This window comes from Tenrec ecaudatus, chromosome 8 (genome assembly GCF_050624435.1).
Source record: "Tenrec ecaudatus isolate mTenEca1 chromosome 8, mTenEca1.hap1, whole genome shotgun sequence".
Lineage (NCBI taxonomy): Eukaryota > Metazoa > Chordata > Mammalia > Afrosoricida > Tenrecidae > Tenrec > Tenrec ecaudatus.
Genome location: NC_134537.1, coordinates 102478723 through 102497433, shown reverse-complemented (window position 1 = coordinate 102497433; position 18711 = coordinate 102478723). Strand labels below are relative to the sequence as shown.

General features: G+C 38.1%; 1 protein-coding gene across 1 annotated transcript in view; it reads left to right on the top strand.

Annotated features, from left to right (window-relative positions):
- KCNU1 (potassium calcium-activated channel subfamily U member 1) overlaps positions 1 to 18711 on the top strand; it is a 225699-nt gene that overhangs the window by 111732 nt on the left and 95256 nt on the right. Inside the window, exons 17-19 of the mRNA XM_075557227.1 lie at positions 5803 to 5892; positions 6029 to 6129; positions 12474 to 12489. Of these exons, the coding sequence (XP_075413342.1) occupies positions 5803 to 5892; positions 6029 to 6129; positions 12474 to 12489 (207 nt within the window). The remainder of the gene's footprint in view (positions 1 to 5802; positions 5893 to 6028; positions 6130 to 12473; positions 12490 to 18711) is intronic.

Here is an 18711-nt window from a genome sequence, read left to right as displayed (position 1 = left end):
GAATAAGAAAGTCTGAAGAAAAATAACACATTTGACTTAAGCTGTTGGCAATGACTACTGAAAATCTTGTGACCTGCCGGGTGATCAAACAGATCTGTCCTGGGAGAAGTAAAGTCAGAAAGCTCCTCGGGATGCTGAGACTGAGACGCTAAGCCTTTGTGTCACATGCTTTGGACATGCTGTTAGCAGAAGCAGTTCCCGAGAAAGGATATCATGCTTGGTAGAGAGTCACCAAAAGAGACCCTCAGGGAGGTAGACTGACATGGTGGCTAAAAAAATTAGTGACAGTGGTAGAGGACACGGTGATGTTTCATTCTGTTGTGCAAAACTGATTTGATGGCACCTAAAAATGACAAGAAGTGAATTGAGATCTTCATGAGTAGCCGTGGAACAATGACTGAAGATGAGCTCCTCATGTTAGAAGTGAATCAAAGTACAACTGGGGAGGAGCTACCTCTTCAAAATGCAGTAGACTTTAATAACATAAATAGAGCAAAACGTGCAGGGTCTTCATACTCTGATGAAGCAGGATTCAACATGCAACATCCATTTATAAGAAATATGACTCCAGTAAAAATGGAAATCATCAACAATGAAATAGAACACTTAAATATCATTAACATAAGCATCACTAAACTGAAATGAAACACTACTGACCACTTTTAATCATATGATTCCCATGGCAACAATGACATTTCAAAAGAAATGTTCTCACATTCTCGGTCCAAAAGGACATTTCAAGGTCTATCTTGGAGTAAAGAAAAGGATGCGACAGGATATGATCTATATGTCTACAAGGAGGACCAATTAATGCAACTATTATTCAAATATATATCAACCACTACAGCTAATGTTAAAGAAATTGAAATTTTCTTTTAATTTTTCAGTCTGAAATTGATCAGACATGTGATCAAGATGAACTGATAATAACTGGTGATTGGAATGATAAATTTGAAACAAAGAAATATCACTATTGGTAAGTATGGCCTTAGTGATAGAAATTAAGCAGGAGATTGCAAGAGAGAATTTTGCAAGACCAATGTCTCTATTACAAATACCATTTTTCAGTAACATACATGGAGACTATAGACTTAGACTTCACCACATGGAATATACAAGAATGAAATTGACTACATCTCTGGTAAGAAACTATGCGGAAAATAAGAAGAAACATGGAAAGTTCACAAAGTGCTCTCATTATCGGCATCAAACCGAGCCAGGGGCTAACTCTGGAATAAACCACCAAATCCTCATATACAAATCCAGGTTAAAGGTGCAGAAAATGAAAACAAATCCTTGAGAGCCAAGCAACAACTTTGAATATTTTCCACATAATTTCAGAGACTAAACTGAAGATCAGACAAGTTGTAGCATAACACCAATGTAAAATACATGAAGAAAAAAGTAATAAAAAGACAGATAAGACCAAAGTGAATGTCAGAAGAGACTCTGGAATCTGCTCTTGAACACAAAAAAGTTTAAGTGACTAGAAGAAATGGCGAAGGAAAATAATTGAACAGAAATTTCAAAGACAAACTGTATAAGACAAAGTAAAATATGGTAATGAAATGTGTCAGGACGCGGAGTTAGACTATCAAATAGGAAGAGCACACCAAGCCTATCTTAAGCTAAAAACTGCAGAACACGTTCATGCCTTATGTTATATAGTGAAGGTTTCTTTGGGCAAAATATTGAATGATGCAGAAATCATCAAGATGGGAAGAAAACACAATTTCTGTACCAAAAAGAATGAATTGGCATCCAGCCATTTCAAGAGGTAGAAGATGACCAACAGTCAATCTATTGAAAAGGGAGTTCACTGAAATCATTTGAAATAGAGAAGGCTCCAAGAGTTGAAAAAATATTCATAGAAATATTCCAAAAAACTGATGCAGCATGAGAAGCACTCATTAATCTGTGCCAAGGAATTTGGAAGATTACTACGTGGCCAATCAACTGGAAAATATCCACCCATATTTATGCCTGCTCTAAGGAAAGGTGAACCAATAGAATACATATTTTTCAAACAATAATATTACATGCAAGGAAACTTTTCTTAAGGTAATTTTTAAATGATTGTGGTAGTAGATCAACAGGCAGCTGCCAGAATTCGAGCTGGATTCAAAATGATATTCTTGCTGGTGTCCGTTGGATCTTAACTGAAAGCAGAGAATACCAGAAAGATGTTTGCTTATATTTTATTGATTATGCAATGACATTTGATTGTGTGGAACATAATAAACTATAGGTAACATTTCACAGAACAGGAATTTCAGAAGATTTTATTGTGCTCATACAGACCTGAACATAAACCAAGAAGCATTCATTCAAAGAGAACAAGGGGAAGATCAATGTGCATAAAATAGCAAAAAGGTCGAATTCTGACATCTGGCTTCAGGCTTCCCTATGGCCCTATGGTGCACAATATGTCTCCTTCATTCATCTTTCTTTTCCCTCTTCTGACACCAACCATTTCTCCCATAACACTTATTTTCCGCTGGGTTCCACAATTAGTTGCAATGACCACAGCAAACAAGATGACTTCACAGACAAACTCACGATTGTGGTACTTTATTAAGGAAATTAACAGGTTATCACAGGTCAGGATTATTAAAACGTAAAGATATATAATCATTTGTCCACAGCAGTGCCTTTTCTCAGCCAACAGTCAAGTCTTTTTTCTGGTCCCCAGCCTTTCAACCACATGGTTCCTTGGCCTCTGCCTTCCATGGTCCAGAAAGCGGGGCTGACAGCCTCCTAGTGTCACTCCTCTGTTCTGTCTCCTGGTCTCCTTGCCTCAGCCTGAATCATTTTCTCTATCACATGGCCTCTCTGCCCAACCTTCAGGTTGTTCTAATCAGTTCCTGCCACGTTAGGCAGAGGTCTGGAACACGCTCCCCTGGTGGCCCTTCTTCCTTGACAGTCCTGGGAATTCTCTCTCCTCTGGCTTCTGGGATGCCTCATTCTTAGACCCAAGGAAATGGCAACCTCACTGACCAATCCCTTCTCTTAGTGTTTCCCAAACCCTATTTTCATAGTCTCAACCAATTGCCTGGTGGGAGTGACAGAGACACAGAGAGAAGAGACATATTAAGAAAGTTCACTTCATCGCACTTAAGTTTCTGGACTACTTGGAAAAACAAGAGTTTCTAGAGCCTCACTCTCCCTAATCATCAACGCTTCTAGCTTAAGAATAGCTGCTCTTTCAGCATGCCAGGTGACCTAACACAGAAGAGTTGTCATCCATGCCTGGACAGCTTTCGAGCTGGGGGACTACTCATCTGTTGCATATGAGGACACGTCAAAAAGTGTGTGGAAACATAAAAACAAAAGTAAATGGAATTTCCTACAAACTTTGAAACTCCTTGTACGATCTATTTATTTTTGTAATACAATCTAGTCATTGAGGCTTTGGAACGATGCAATGTTGATGGAACAATCCATTTTCGTTATTGGTTACCTTGTAGAAATTATTCAAGCCTATTTAGAAATCAGACACAACATGTAATACACAGTTTGGGTATGTTGTTATTCAATCATAAATGGGTTTTGTGTGTTGGCTGTGTATCCCACCAACTTTATGAATAAATTTATTAGTTCTAAAAATAAAAAAGAATAGCTACTCCTTTTAGATAGCATATACCCTTGGGTTGGACACTGTCTCCATCAGGATCCCCTGATTTATTAAAATATCCTTCTGGGTATCTTTAACCTGTGAATGTGTCCTCTTATTGTGCATCCAGTCTTTCAGACAAAGAGGTGATATAAGATTGTATGCAGAGAAAGAGGGAGGAGCAACCAAGCAATTAAAGCAGCCTCACTATGAGTTTTATCAGCTTCAGGAATGTTAAAACTATAGGAACTGTATGCCAGAGTGAATAAAAGGTATCTCATGAGAAGCTATTTGAAGTATAAATCAAATCAGAGCTGTGATCGTCCAAACACACTACTTTCCCGTTCTCACAGTATCGTGCAGTTTAAAGTTGACACACTAAAAGATTAGTCTTAACCTGAAAGGAATCAAATGCTTAAATTCTGCCAAAATAGCAAGCCTCATGATGTAGAGCCGTGAGACTGCAGTATAGGAATAGACACATAAAAATGTGTATTTACAATTGTTCTAAGAACAATTTACAAGATGTAGTAACCAAGATAGCAAAGGAGAAGTTAGGGAAACACCTCCATTATCAAATTTTTAAAAATTCAAAGAAGGCTGAGACATACCAATAATTGTAAGGAAGGTACAAGACTGGACGGTGCTTTGTTCTGTTGGGTGTGAGGTCACCACAGTAGGAACCAACTGGATGAGAAATAACAGCAGCAAAAAGAGATGAACTTGACTCAGACTCTAGTCTAATAATGTCCTGAGTCTCTCCCAGTGGGAAAATTCCCTTTAGATCTGCTAGTCGTGATTCATGAAGGATTTCAAACAGGTCAGTTAGGGTCCATTCCAAACACAAGTTCACTTCTCTCAAAAGAAACCACAGATATGATCGTTGACAGTTTCTTTATAACATGCACTCAGAGAACTGCCCTCTTCCTACCGAGCAAAGGGATCAAGGACATATCTAAAACACAACAAAGGACTGGCATAGTTATCAGCCAGTGAACATCAATCTAAGCCTCAGGTGCGCAAGTCCACATTCTTTCCTTTGTGAAGTTAAATTCGATCATACCCTTCATTGGTGTCAGTGAACCGAGTGGCCACAAAGTGCCAGCCAATGTTCCAGGTGACCATCTTTTTGAACCGTGCTTTAAACACATATGCACATGTCTTCCTACCATGAGGCTAGGGAACTGGAGGTTCAAGAACATTTGTTGTCCAGATCCTTTTATTTTTACATGGAGTCTCTAATATTTGAAAATTACTTTGGTTCTCCATCAACAGTTTAAGCTTTGCCATAATTCAGACATAACATCTTAACAACATGAATGTAAACATTTTAATTGAGCAAAGAAGTATTTTCATCATGTACAGAAGATGTGACGAGACCAATGGGATAACGGATGTTATCACACTGGAGATATACGAATCAAGGGGGATACATGTAGAGGACCTTGAAAAATAGGGACATATCAGGGAGCTCGAATATTCATATAGAATATTGAGCCAAGGAGTAACATGGGTGAAATGGCCGAAGCAGAATTTTCAAACACACGAATGGTTAAAAAAAAAAGGAAAGAAATAAAACTGTTAAGAAGAAGAGCTCATGTGGTTCTTTCTCTTGAGGACCTTGCAATTGAGACAGTAAAAAATGAAAAGAAAAGAAATATACAACTTCAAAAACTACACAAATAATAGTAATTGGTTAACCAGGAACCATTTTCTAATAAAAATGAGTGACCAGCTGTGATCATTTAAATGGTAAGTAAATAAGGACAGACAATCCTAAGACATCCAGAAGGGAGAAAAAAATGTGTGATCTTCTTCCCTCGGCCTGCTTCATATTTGAGAGCGTACATGAAGAATTCTTCCCACAACAGGGTTCATTTGACCATCTCGGATTTATGACTCAATCAGGGAAAAATGTACCCTCTGCTCCTCCATGCATGGGGTGCAGCAATCACGCATGGGATACTGCAATCGTGCGGTTACCTGGCTGCATCCGGTCCAGTTAGCAGCAATCCATGAATTAAATATAGTCAAGTTCACAACCACCACTGTGGTTGGGAGCAAAAGCAGATTGATTCATATTTACCCTGCAACTTAGAGAGCCCATCGATAATGACAGAATGAAACATCAAATATTGTCGCAGAAATGAGACAGGAAAAAATGACCATGCTTTGTTTTCTGTTTTCAGTGGTCTTATACTAAATCCACCTGCACAAGTTAGGCTGCATAAAAACACAATAGGGTTCTTTATTGCTGAATCTGCAAAGGAAGTCAAAAGGTAATTTTTTTTATTACTTTATGGGGGGAAAGCACTAAAGCAAATACAACTTAATGGCAGGCCGACTGAGTCAGCGCCCTGCCTCCCTAGTGTGAAGCCTCACATAAGTCATTCTCGATTTGCTTTCATTGTCCAGAGCCTTATTTTACTGCTCCACCTGTCACAGTGATGTGAATAATCCTGAGGTCATTGCAAAATGTGGCTGCAAAACCAAGGGCCATCGACAGAATATCACAGGTAACTGTGTTTTATATCTAGCTGTCTGTAGCCCAATGTCTAGGGACTTGGCCCAGAAAAATGAAGGGGGTTTTATCTCCTAAATGACAATGCCTCCTTGAACTTGGTGAAATGGGCACGACATTTCTCCACTGAGCATACAAAAGCCTAGAGTCAAGCTTTTGGAGCTGAGAGAACCTTTATTTGCTATCTAGTTGAACTTCTTTTATAGATTAGACAGATAGCTTCGAAGAGAAAATACACAACGCCCAAAGTCACATAGCCAATTGGTGACATAACCAAATCCAATCCAGTCATCCTGGCTTTTAGCACTTCTTTGTTTAACGACATCAAACTGGTTTTCCCAAACTCAGACTGAAAATCCAGTCTTTATTTGATTATTTCTTTGGCCATGAGAACACTATCTCATGAAAACTCTTTGAATTCCTTTGTTTCCTCAATGAATTGTAGAGAATTTAACATTCACTCCTTTTGGCAGTGATATGGAGATGTAACTTTCTCTCTAAAAGGTCCTATTACTAACCCTATACACTCAATAGCAGACAAAAACCCACTGTCATAGTAAATTCTGACTCAGACCTCCCTTATAGGTTACAGCAGAACTTCCCTTTGGGGTTCTGAGAGGGTGTCTGTACAAAAGTAAACAGCCTCATCTTTCTCCCACAGAGTGGTTGGTGGATTCAAACTTGTGACCTTTCATTGAAACACCCTACACATAACTCTTTATGTCAACTGTTCCAGATAATTTAGTCCCTTCTGGTTGAAACTTAGTTTCTTCTTGGTATATTGAGTTTATTTAATTGTTTGTTTTAAAACCTCTAGTGTTTTAAGATTTAAACAACATCAATTCAAAGTTTGAGTTTTCTAATAGATATGTCCACTAAGGGTTTTTTCATTTAAATTGGATAACTGTCTTTTTATTATTGAATTATATACCATCTTTTTATATTCCTGATATATGTCCCCTTGCAAATACATGATGCTCTATTTCAAATACTACTCTCTACTTTTCAGCGCCTGGGTTCCATAATTTATTGCTAAATTGTATATCAAGTTGAGCTAGTATCAATTCTTCAAAAGACAAATCTTTCCCCCATTGAATTGTTTTCAACACCCTTAAAAGCAATTATTTTAAATATAAGCACTTATTTCTGCACTCTGAATTCGAGTCCATTGATCTATATGCCAGTACTACACTACGTTAATTACTGGAGTGCTGTAACTTGTTTTAAATTCACGAAGTACAAATCTTCCAAATTTGTTCTTTTTTTTGTCAAGATAGTGTTGACTATCTTAGGTTTATTGAAATTCAGTATTAATTTTGGCATCGGTTTATCAATTTTTGCAGAGAAGCCAACTGAGATTTGGTTGGGATTATACCACTCTGAAAGTCCATTTGGGAAATATTACCATATCAGCTGTGTTGCCTTCTCACCCAGTACCATGCGATATATAGCTTTACATTTACATACATTATATGTAGTTTATTTTAATAATTTAAAAATTTCAGACTACACACTTTCCTCAATTTTTATTACATTTATTTCTAAATATGTCAAACAGAGTTGTATTCTTAATTTCAATTGAGCAAATTGTTCATTTTTGTTATATAGAAATACAATTATTTTTGTATATTTAGCTCATATTTTGCTCACTAACTGAATCTGTTTATTAGTTCTAATAGTTTTTAGCAGCTTGCTTAGGGTTTTCTGTGTGCAAGATCATGCCAGTATAAATAAAGATAGGTTTACTTCTTTTTAAATCTAAGTGACTCTTAGCTCCTAATTTCCATGAATGGAATCTTCATGAAAATGTGGAATAGACATAGTGAAAGTGTATACCATTGCCTCGTTCCTTGACCTAGGAAGTCAACTTTTCTTCTTTTTTTTTTCAGTAAGATGGCAGTTAAGCATTTTTTTATAGATATGCTTTTAAATAATGAAGAAACCTCCCATACACATAAATTGCTGGTCTTCCAGTTAGCAAGAAAGCTGCTTAATTACTGCATCACCATGGACCATACAGATTGAGAATGTGTCTTTCTATCCCTAGATGTTCAAGCATTTTATCGTGTAGGAGTGTTGATTTTTATGAAATTCGTATTCTGAGTATCTGTTGAAATGACCATATGGGTTCTGTTTTTTATTGCTCATTTGCTGTTTTACGTTGATACATTTTTACATGTTGAACCAGCACTGTGTTACGAACCCAGGTCCCACTCGGTGGCACTGAGAAACAAAGACAGAGACTGGGTAAAAAGGACAGGGGGATGCTTCACTTTGGCCGATCCAGCTAGGAGCACGCCAGGACTACAGTCACCAAAGCACACTCCTGAAAAAAAAAAAAAGAGAATTTACAGTTTGATACATGCGTACCAGGAAGTAAAAATGAGGGCATTATGATGTGTAACATACTCAATAGGAATGGTCATGAATATGCATTAGGATGGGGTTGTGGTTCTTGACAGAATATGATTTATCTGACCCCTCACGTTCAAATGTCTTCTAAGTTGGTTTGGTGACATCTGTCTGGCAACTTTTGGTCCCTTGACCAAAGTACTCTTTTTCCAGGGTGACTTGAAGGTTGTGACTATCCTTTCCCTGCATGTTTGGTGGGTCAGGTCTGGTCAGAACCGATACTCAATTGCTGTGATGAGATACTATTTTTGGAAGGAAATAGCTAAAAAAGGACAGGTCAAAAGGAAGGAAAATACAGGTTAATTGTGGGCAATATATGAGACATATATGTATTCTAATATCCTGCAGCAACATTTCATATATTAAGGGTAGGCTCCTTGGGAAAACTGTGGGGTTTACAATGCTACACAAAGCTAAGCAAGCTGGAGAAGGGTCTCATTTGTATTAAATTCTACTCGATCACAGTGTGGCGTACAGTGTACGCGCTGCTACCTTCATCTTGCAATTATTTCTTGAGAAATTAAATTCTATGTCTATATTTAAAAGAGCTGTTGATATGGAGTATCATTTTTCATTGTGTGTTATCCTTTTTCCTGCCTTTTCCACAGCAATAAAGCTATCTTCTGTAAATGAGTTGGGAAGTGTTTATCTTTCTATTTTTGTAAGGACTTGTGAAGGATTGGTTATAGTTCTTCTTTAGGAATTTGGCAGTTTTACCTACCTGTGAAGACGTCTGGACATAAATAACCTTGTGGAAACTGATCAGTTTGTAATCAATCTATTTGTTTATTTTAATTTCATTCAAATTTTGTGTCTATCTTAAAAGCAGATTAGTTATTTATGTGATACTAAAAATCTGCCCATTTCATATACTCGGTTACCACTGAGATGATGCTGACTCAGAGAAATCCTACAGGGAAGGGATGAAGTTCCCCAGTTATCGTAGACTGTACTCTTCTCAGGAGTAGAAAGACTAGTCTTTCTTCTGGGGAGTGACTGCTGGTTTTGAACTTCAGACCTTGTGGTTAGAAGCTCAAACCAAAACCACTGTGCTACCACAGCTAGTCATTCCAATTGGTTGGTATCCCATCACTCATATTTCCTTTTAATTATTTCTATTTTTGTCAGTCAGTAGTAATGTCTCCTCTTTCATTCTCAATTTTAATAATCTCAGCATTCAATTGGTTAATGCTATTAATCTTGTTCTTTTAAAATAGTCAACTTTTAGTTTAGTTGATTTTCTTGTTTTTATATCAAATTATTTACACTGCATTTTTATTATTTTCTTTCATTTACTTGCTTTTATTTTATTTTAGTTTTCTCCAGTTTCTTAAGATCAAAGACTAGAATACTGATTTCAGAGTAATCTTCTTTTCCAGATTATGTATGTATAATTCTATGTACAATTGAGACAAATGTGTAACTGCCGGTGTCCAGTGCAGTTTTCTACTATGTCAACTAAACCCAGTTGCTTTGTAGTTTTGTTCAAATCTTCTTGCTCCATGCTGATGCCTGTTGTTCGATCGTTTGGAAATATCGAGTAGTAATGTCTGCCACTATCCTTTATTAATGTTGTTACATTGTTTACTTCTTTTAATACTACCATCATTTATTTTTTTTATATCTGTTACTAGGGGCATAAATGCTCATAATTATTATACAATATTTATATATTAAACCTCTATCACTACTCATTTCCATTATTTTCCTTTTGTAATATTTTTTCTTAAAATCTACTTGTGTGACATAAATATAACCACACCTGCTTTCTTTTGATTACTATTTGCATAACACTTCTCCCCACATTCTTTTACTTTTATCGGATGTGTGCTGTTATTGTGTATGCATCTTATATCATCTGTACAGTGTATACATGTGTAACTTGCATGCCGCATATAAATGTTCTATATTGATTCCTGTTCCCATTTTGCCAATCTTTTCATTTTATATTTAATGAAATTACTTGTAACCAAGGGTTGCATTCACTCTTTGCTTCTGCTTTTCTATATGTTTTATATCTTTTCTGTCACTGTTCCTCAATTCCTGCACTATTATTTTCATGCGAACACCTCATTTCTTTATTCTTTTTCCTAGCGGTTTCTGTAGGGTTGTTGTTATTATTTCTTGTTAGTTTCTCTGATGAGTAACTTAGCTGAGCTAGTTAGTGAAGGCTTGTTCCTCTGCAGCGTAAAGCCTCTATATCTCCATCAGAGGGTACAGCCCCTACGTGCACACAGCCCTCCAGGTTGACAACGGATTTTACAGTGTTCCATGTAGCTCTTTTTCTGCAATAAATTCCCTGTCAGGAGCCTTAGTGGAACAGTTGGTTATGAGAAGGTTCAGGGAAGAAGAATGAGCTTTTCCACTTCCATAAAGATTTACAATCTCAGAAGTGCGCAGGAGCGGTTCCACTCTGTCCTATCGAGTTTCTAAGAGTCGGAATCAACTGCTTGTTAGTGAGGTATTGTGGGTGATTTTCCCCTTCTCTCTGTAAAAATGCCCATTCCTGTTGGTAGAGTGCCTAATATTTGTTGTTGTTAGGTCTGTCAAGTTTGTTCCCACTAGAAGTCACCGTAAATACAACAAAAGGAAACGCTGCTGGTCCTACACCAGCTTCACGATGGCTGCAAGCCCAAGGCAATGATTGCAATCACTGTGAGATCCGTCTTCATTGGTCTTCTGTTCTGCTTCCCCTCACTGTCCTAACTGTAGCGTCTTTTACAGGAAGTTGTCTCTCATGGGAAAGGACGGCGTGAGAGGGTCTCTAGACAGTCATTAGGAGTCAGATTCAGCTTGATGGAAGTGAATTTGGTTGTTGTTGTTTGGTCTCTCCTGATACCATGTTCAAAGGACAAAGTACATGTAGACTCCATCAATTCCCAGCTGATTATTGTGTTGTATTGTTATCTTGCCCTGAGACATAGATTGCTTCATCTTCTGGCCCAATTCCATGTGATCTCCTTTGAAAAACTTGTTTTAAAATCCTGTTTTTGAAATGTGTTCTTACTCTGGGAAGGTATTTAAAAATATATCTCTTCCTGTGACTCTCACGTAACTAAGTGGTCTATAGTTGGTCTTATTGGTCTTTGGGAGCTATAAACCTCCTCTTAGCACCAACATCTCACTGTGTTTGAGAGCACCTTTAAACTGAAACTTCCTTACACTTTCTTTCCAGGTAAAGTAATTGATCTTGGGGAAAAACTTAAAGATCCCTTTTCTTATGACTTAGCAAATTGTCTCCTCCTAAGGAAATTTTCATAGTCATGTCTTTAAAATGGGGTTAAGGAAATTGGTCCACTTCTCTCAGGATGAGCACTCCTGCTTTCTGTGCAGAGCCCTGGGCAGAGAAAGAAACCTCTGGTCTTCCTGATTTGCCTGTCAGTATAGCATGCCTGTGTTCGAAGCAAATAGGAGGACGGTCAATGGGAGCTCCAGTATTCTCAGTGCCTCATGTCTAGGCAAAGTCTTGACCCTCTAGGGTTGGATTGTAGGAAGGAAAATAACATCTAGTCTCTTGGCTGCATTCACTTCAAAGGTCTCCTCGGCAGTAAGACCCTGAGCACAGTGAGAAATGCTGGTTCCCGGGCCCTCCTAGAGAGAGCTCACAGGCTGGCGCAGAGCTGGAGAAGCACAGATCCCCGTGTTTTTGTCCACACTCACCCATGGTGGCACTCTCCGCACGTCCCTTGCGGGGAAAGGGGAGGAAGCAAATCAAGACTCAAACTGCACAGACTTATTGAGTTGAACAATAATTTCTTGAGTCACTATTTTCTGTTTTTCTTTTGTTGTTTCCCCTTAGAATAATTGACAGAGAATTTAAATAATTGTTGATCCGTGGAGCTTCTGTGATACCATTTTTCCACCTCGATGCAGGCTATGTTAATCCTACTTTTATTTTCTTTGAATCTTTCGATTTTTCTTTAACAGGTCAAGAAGCATTTGGGTATGGAAAGAGGTTACTGAAATTACAGATAATTTCTGGACGACTCTATTGTTTCTAGGCTTTTAAATTGAATTCTAGAATCTGAACAATATTGTTGCTTACAGCTGTGTTAAGACCTTATTTTGAAATTAAAAAGTTATTTAATTTTTTCTTGTATTATATAAAAACATGAGTCATTCCTGAAGCAGTGGATGCATAGGACACAAGTCTCATTAAAGAAGGTGTGAAAAGTAAAGTAAAAAGAAATGCATATAAATATCATCCAATTATGTATATGAAAGATTATATGCAACTTTAACATGACTTCATGAAGTAGACAGAGCCCCATAAAAACTGAACAAATCAAGCTCTCTGAAAATAAATTATCTTCAACACACATAAATAAACTGCTGTCAGTCATTCTGAAAAGGAAAAGTAATTTATATACGTATATAATCACTTTCATTTGGCCTAGTTTGGGAGTTTTGAATTCCATGCTATTATAAATATATAGATTGCTCTAGTTTAAAGATAGGCACCTTTCTGTATATAAAAGGGGTCTGCTTCTGTACTTTTAGATGTGCCAAATTTTACTGACTTACAGGGCATGTGTTTTATTGTCATTGGAAACACATTTCTTGCATAATTTGAATTCTAATTATTCAATATACTTATCATGTTCTTCAGGATTTAAATTGTTCTCTCCTAATACAAGCTTCCTTCCTGCTGTCCTATCCTGGTTCTCGGTCTCCACCACTAATAACCAGCACTTACTCCAAACAGGCAACCTATTCATCTGAGCAGAAAATCTCAGTACCAAGCAGCTGAGTCGGCTGCTCTTGACTTCACTTTGCCAGTTGATGGCAGCAGAGCACCAGGAGATGCTCATTAGGACAGTGGCTAGGCAACCAACTTACGTAGACACTTGAATTAAATCTGGTGAACTAGTTGTACTGAAAATGTTCCAATGATTATATGATTTCAGAAGGGGCCTGTTGGCTTTATAGACTTAAAGCCATGATAGGAACTGAACATTTCCCAGAGACTCAGTTTCAAAGAAGTTTTAGAAGTGCTCAAAGAACCAAATAGAAAACGTACTGATTCTGAATTAACACTGCATGAGGGAAAATATCAGGTAAAACATTTTACGTTTTCTGAGACAGATGAGGATATCCCCGTCCCTTCCCCAAAAGATGCTCTCTGTGTGGAGTTTCTGCAGTCAACTTGGTTGGTCCCAAGAGTTTCACACTCTTCAAAGTCCCAAGGAGAATTCAGATGCCTTGAATTGTGATCACAGCCACCCCACGGATTAACTCTGAGTTACCTTTGGGACCACCTTTGGGTGCTTTGCCGTCACCTCTGGGAATCTTAGTCTTTTATCCCCAAAGGGAATGATCATTGAGATGGTTCTTTAAATTTTAAAGGTTCTATGATTTCTACCTCCTCTTTTTTGGATGAATTCCATTTTTTCCAAGTAAGAGCGACCCTGGGTGTTTTCCATGCAGGATCATAGCCCAATATTTTAGAGAAGTGACTTGGTAGGGAAGTTACATGGATCCTTGTTGGTCACATTTAACTCTGTGACTTAAGCAAATTAGTTTATCTTCACATTTCTAATACGATTGGGGAAGAATATTAATACACAGAGTGTCCAAATTGAGTACACCGATTTAAAAAGATCAGGGTCTAGCACATAATAAGTACTAGAGGCTCAGATATTCTGGCTTATTGCTCATGGGAACATAAACTCAAAAATTATCTCATGATTGCTTTTCCCTTTAATAAAATACAAACTGATTTAGTAAAGGAGTCCTATTAGTTTATACACACTTTAACCCAAATTTACTAAACCATTCCCTGAGCTTTTAATCTTATTTTATTCAGAACATGAATGCCAACAGGGCCAGCCCTCACAGTAGGAGGAATACATATTCTTTCCCATAATGTAATTAGATAGTTGTTGGACAAAATAATTCCCAGCCTCAACTATAAGTTACTGTCTGCTTTTGTCACCAAAACAGCTCCATTATTCCACTCCAAGTATCTCAGTTCGAAGACGTTAGAATAGTAGTCCTAAACCCAGGCAAGGAAGAACACTAGCAAACATCAAACAGCTAGCACAGAGAGAATAGACAACTGCAAAAGACCCTGAGGAACATTCTTCTGTTCACCCGCTCTTTATAATCACCCACGGGTAATGTTTTAGAGACTCTTTACAATGCTAATAAGCTCATGTAGAGTCAAACTAAATGAAAAGGAAAATATAAAACTTAAATTAGAAAAATAGCACGAAAGAGGTAAAAGGTAGAAAAAGAAATGATGGATGGATTTAGTAAGTGACTTTGAACTTGAATTCGCCTTACCCATGTCACAGTTTTCAGAAGGAAAAGGAATAGTTTTACTCCATCAAGAGTTGCAGCCTCAGAAACTCTCTGGGGGCAGTTCTTCCTGCCCCGTGAGTAAGAATTGGCTCCAAGCCAATGAGTTTGGTTTAGTTTTTATGTCACAGTTTCTTTACATTCGACCCAACACCTTCCACCCCTCCCCCGAAACATCTATCACTAATTAATCTCTTCCAGAAGGGAATCACTCTAGATCATGTTTCACATGGAGGGGAATCTCAAGCCCAGACGTTGAAATGTAACTACATTACTTTCAGGTCATCCCAGCAGAGCATAGCTCAGCAGCCCTGAAATTCGCTCAGTCTTCCTCTTCCATCCATGACCTCATACCTGCATGATTCTTCCAAATGAGGACTCAGCGATCACCTGTCCACAACTTTCCAATGAAAAGGAAAGCAATATGGCGACATGGCCACAAAGACGATGCAGACGTCTTGTGGCCGCACTCTGCTGGTAGTGGTTGCTCTCCTGCTCATCCTGCAGTTGACGGGCTGTCCATTTCCCTCAGGCCATCCACTTCCCAGTACCAGCTTGGTCTCCCCTTATTTTTCATCCCAGTGATTAGGACTTTGATCTCTTTAATACCAACCCATGTCATTTTTTCTCTGGTCATAATTATTTTCATGACATAAAATTTTTTATCATGAATGGATAGCTTTTTCTTTAATTGGAAAATAGATGTCACCTCTATTTTTGCCAAAGATATTATCTTAATCTGTTGCTGTGAACCTCATCTGATCCTGAGAAGAGATTAGCATCAAGAGTATGTAATACTATTTTCAAAGTATGCTATAATGCTGGGCTTTGCTCTGGCCCTCCCCTCCAGCCCCTCCCCCCCAATAACTGTAACACTTAATGTTCAAGTGTTATCTGATAAAGTAGGTACTGCTCATGTACCTTTGAACATATGCACTTCCTGGAGGGGGTGTTTTCGCTGTTAGGTACACTCGCGCCTCTTCCGACTTAGAGAGACCGTATCTGCACAACCAGGAAGCATCGTCCAGCCCTGTGCCATCCTCACAACTGTTCCCAGGTTCAAGCCCCTTGTGGAGATCACTGTGCCAATCCATCTTTTCCCTCGTTTGCATCTCCGCTACTTTACCAAGCGTGATGTCCTTCTCCAGGGACTGATTGCTCCTGACAATATGTCCAAAGCATTTGTGATAAAGTCTTGCTTATCCTTGCCTCTAAGGAGCATTCTGACTGTACTTTTTCAAGACAGATTTGTTTGCTTTTGACATTCCATGGTATTTTCAATATTCCGTGCCAGCACCATATTCTAAATGCATCAATTCTTCTCTGGTCTTCTTTATTTGATGCACAAATTCCACGTGTGTATGAGGTGACTGGAAATACTGTGGAGTGGGTCAGGCATACTGTAGTCCTCAGAGTGGTGTGCTTGCTGTTCAGCACGTTAAAGAGATCTCGTGTATCAGATTTGCCCCATGCTATGCGTCATTCGATGTCTTGACTGCTGCTTCCATGAGCGTTGATTATGGATCCAACCAAGATTACATCCTTGACTTCATTTTTCCCCTCCATTTATCATATTGGTCCAGTTGTGCAGAATGTTTTTCCAATGAGGGAGATAAACTCTCTGCTATCCAAAGGGAAATAGTATGACACACATTATAATATGCAATCCTTCCATGTGAGTCAGGAAAGAAAATTACTTAATGCATTTTACCTTCAAGGACTCTCTTCTGTAAAGAGCTTTGAGTCCTCCTTTAGAAGAATCATATGGGTGTAAGTAGGATTGAAGAGAAAGATATTAAAATATTGACCATCTATAGAAATATTTTATTTTTGCAGTCACTCACAGGTCTCAGAAACTATATCTTATGTGCTGCATAATACTTTATCCAGAAACCTACTTCTGCTTTAAAGAAACCATTATCCATCATGACATGTCATTGATAGTTCAGGTATAATTTTTTATATATATATATATATATATATATATATATATATATATATAAATAACTTTCCTTGATTAGAATCTGAAGAGAAAAAAGTCAATGTGGGGACATTACCATGTACAAAAGTAAATTTAAAAATGATCAAACTCTCCTGCAATAAAATAAGAGAAATCTCAGTCTTTTGATTTTATTCTGGGTTTTTTTAACCCAAATTTTCAGTCACCATTGAAATTAGGGGAAATTATAAATCAAAACAACAACAACAACAGAACTCATTGCCAGTGAGTTGATTCTAACTTGGAGAAAAAGTTTAGGACAGAGAGAACTGCCTCTCTGAATTTCAGAGGCTGTGGATCTTGATCAGATCCGTCTGCTTCATCTTTCTTCAGCAGAGCAGCTGGTGGTTTCAAACTGCCGACTTTGTGGCTAGCAGCCCAACACAGACCCACTACGTCACCATGGCTTCTTGGGGAAAGGAATAGAGAACATTTTCCTATTTCCTTTTTGAAGATGTTTGGAATGTAAATGTTAGAGCTAGAACAGACCAAAAGAGATCATCTGGGTCTACTTACCTTTCACCTTCAGCCACCTACAGCCCAGCTAGCAAACCCTATTGAGCCTCCTGTTCCCACTGAAATGCTTACATATGTGTTTACTTCCAAACTGACACAAGCTTACAGAATTATTTTTAATTATGTTTTCAAAAATGATTTCCTTTAAAAGAACCCAAATGAAGAAGTTCACACATAGCAAAATGTATTCACCTCATCTACTTACCTGATTCCCTGCACCCTGCCCTTAGTGTTGTTTTAATAGCTGTCAAATATTAGCTGGAGAATTGGGCTTTGAGAAAAGCAGACATCTCAGAAGTCCCGTTGCTCTTGAGCCAGCGTGGGCCTGCTGTCTTTTACATTCCATAATTCAGCTCCCCTCACATGTTCAATTGGCTGGTTCGCACTCATTTTTCTTTAGATGTTCCCTTCCCAAGTCATTCACCCCAGGGGGACAAGCAACCCCCAAATAGGGAAACATCAGTCAGTCCTGCGGATAAGTGAAGGCTTCTGGGGCTTATGGGTAGAGAGTGAATTTATTCCAAGTCTAGTTCTTAGTACACCTTTGTGATGCAATTATTTTTTATTTAAACTGACAAAGAATATATCCAAAGGGTGTCCCTCTTCTGCCAGAAATATATTTTGTCTCAATTGCTATTTCTTATGGATTAAAATGGTTTAGAAAATATTACATAAAAAAAGATGGATGCCAATTTTTTCTCTGGGTGGATGTTTCTCTGTGTCAATGTTAAAAAAGAGATGACATGTAAGCTCCCGAATGAGTCTGAGCACACTGATGGCGCTACTTGAGACATTGGAATGAGGAGTTTAGGCTTTTTTCTCCACCTGGCAGATGGGGGGGGAGCGGTAGCCATGATGACCTTCTTTTGACTTTGCCCCCATCCTAGGAGATTCTGTTCAAGTTCACCGTCACCGATCGCTCAGCAGTCAGATTCAGAAGCATGTAACACAGAGCCTCTCAAGGTTAAAACAGAAGCACTTAACTTACAAAGCGTCACTTAAAACATTATTTTTGTATTACCTGTTAAATTACCATTTTTTATTGATCGATAATGGCTTCTTAGCCCACTGGGGTAAGGTAAGCAGGACTATTGGGTTAAATCTGAGACAGGAGTAAGAATAGCATGATCACGTATCAACACAAGGACGCACAAAAGATAAGTTATAGCCCACGGGTCACTTCAGTGCAGCTCGCTTCATTTCATCCCAAAGCAACGTCCTGTTACTCCTTATACCTCTCATTTTAAAACATTCATGCACTTTCTTAGTATCACCCTTTGAAATCACGAGAAATGTTTTGTGTTTTTCCCAATTGAAAATTCAAAAAAAAGTTTTGAGACATCTCGCATG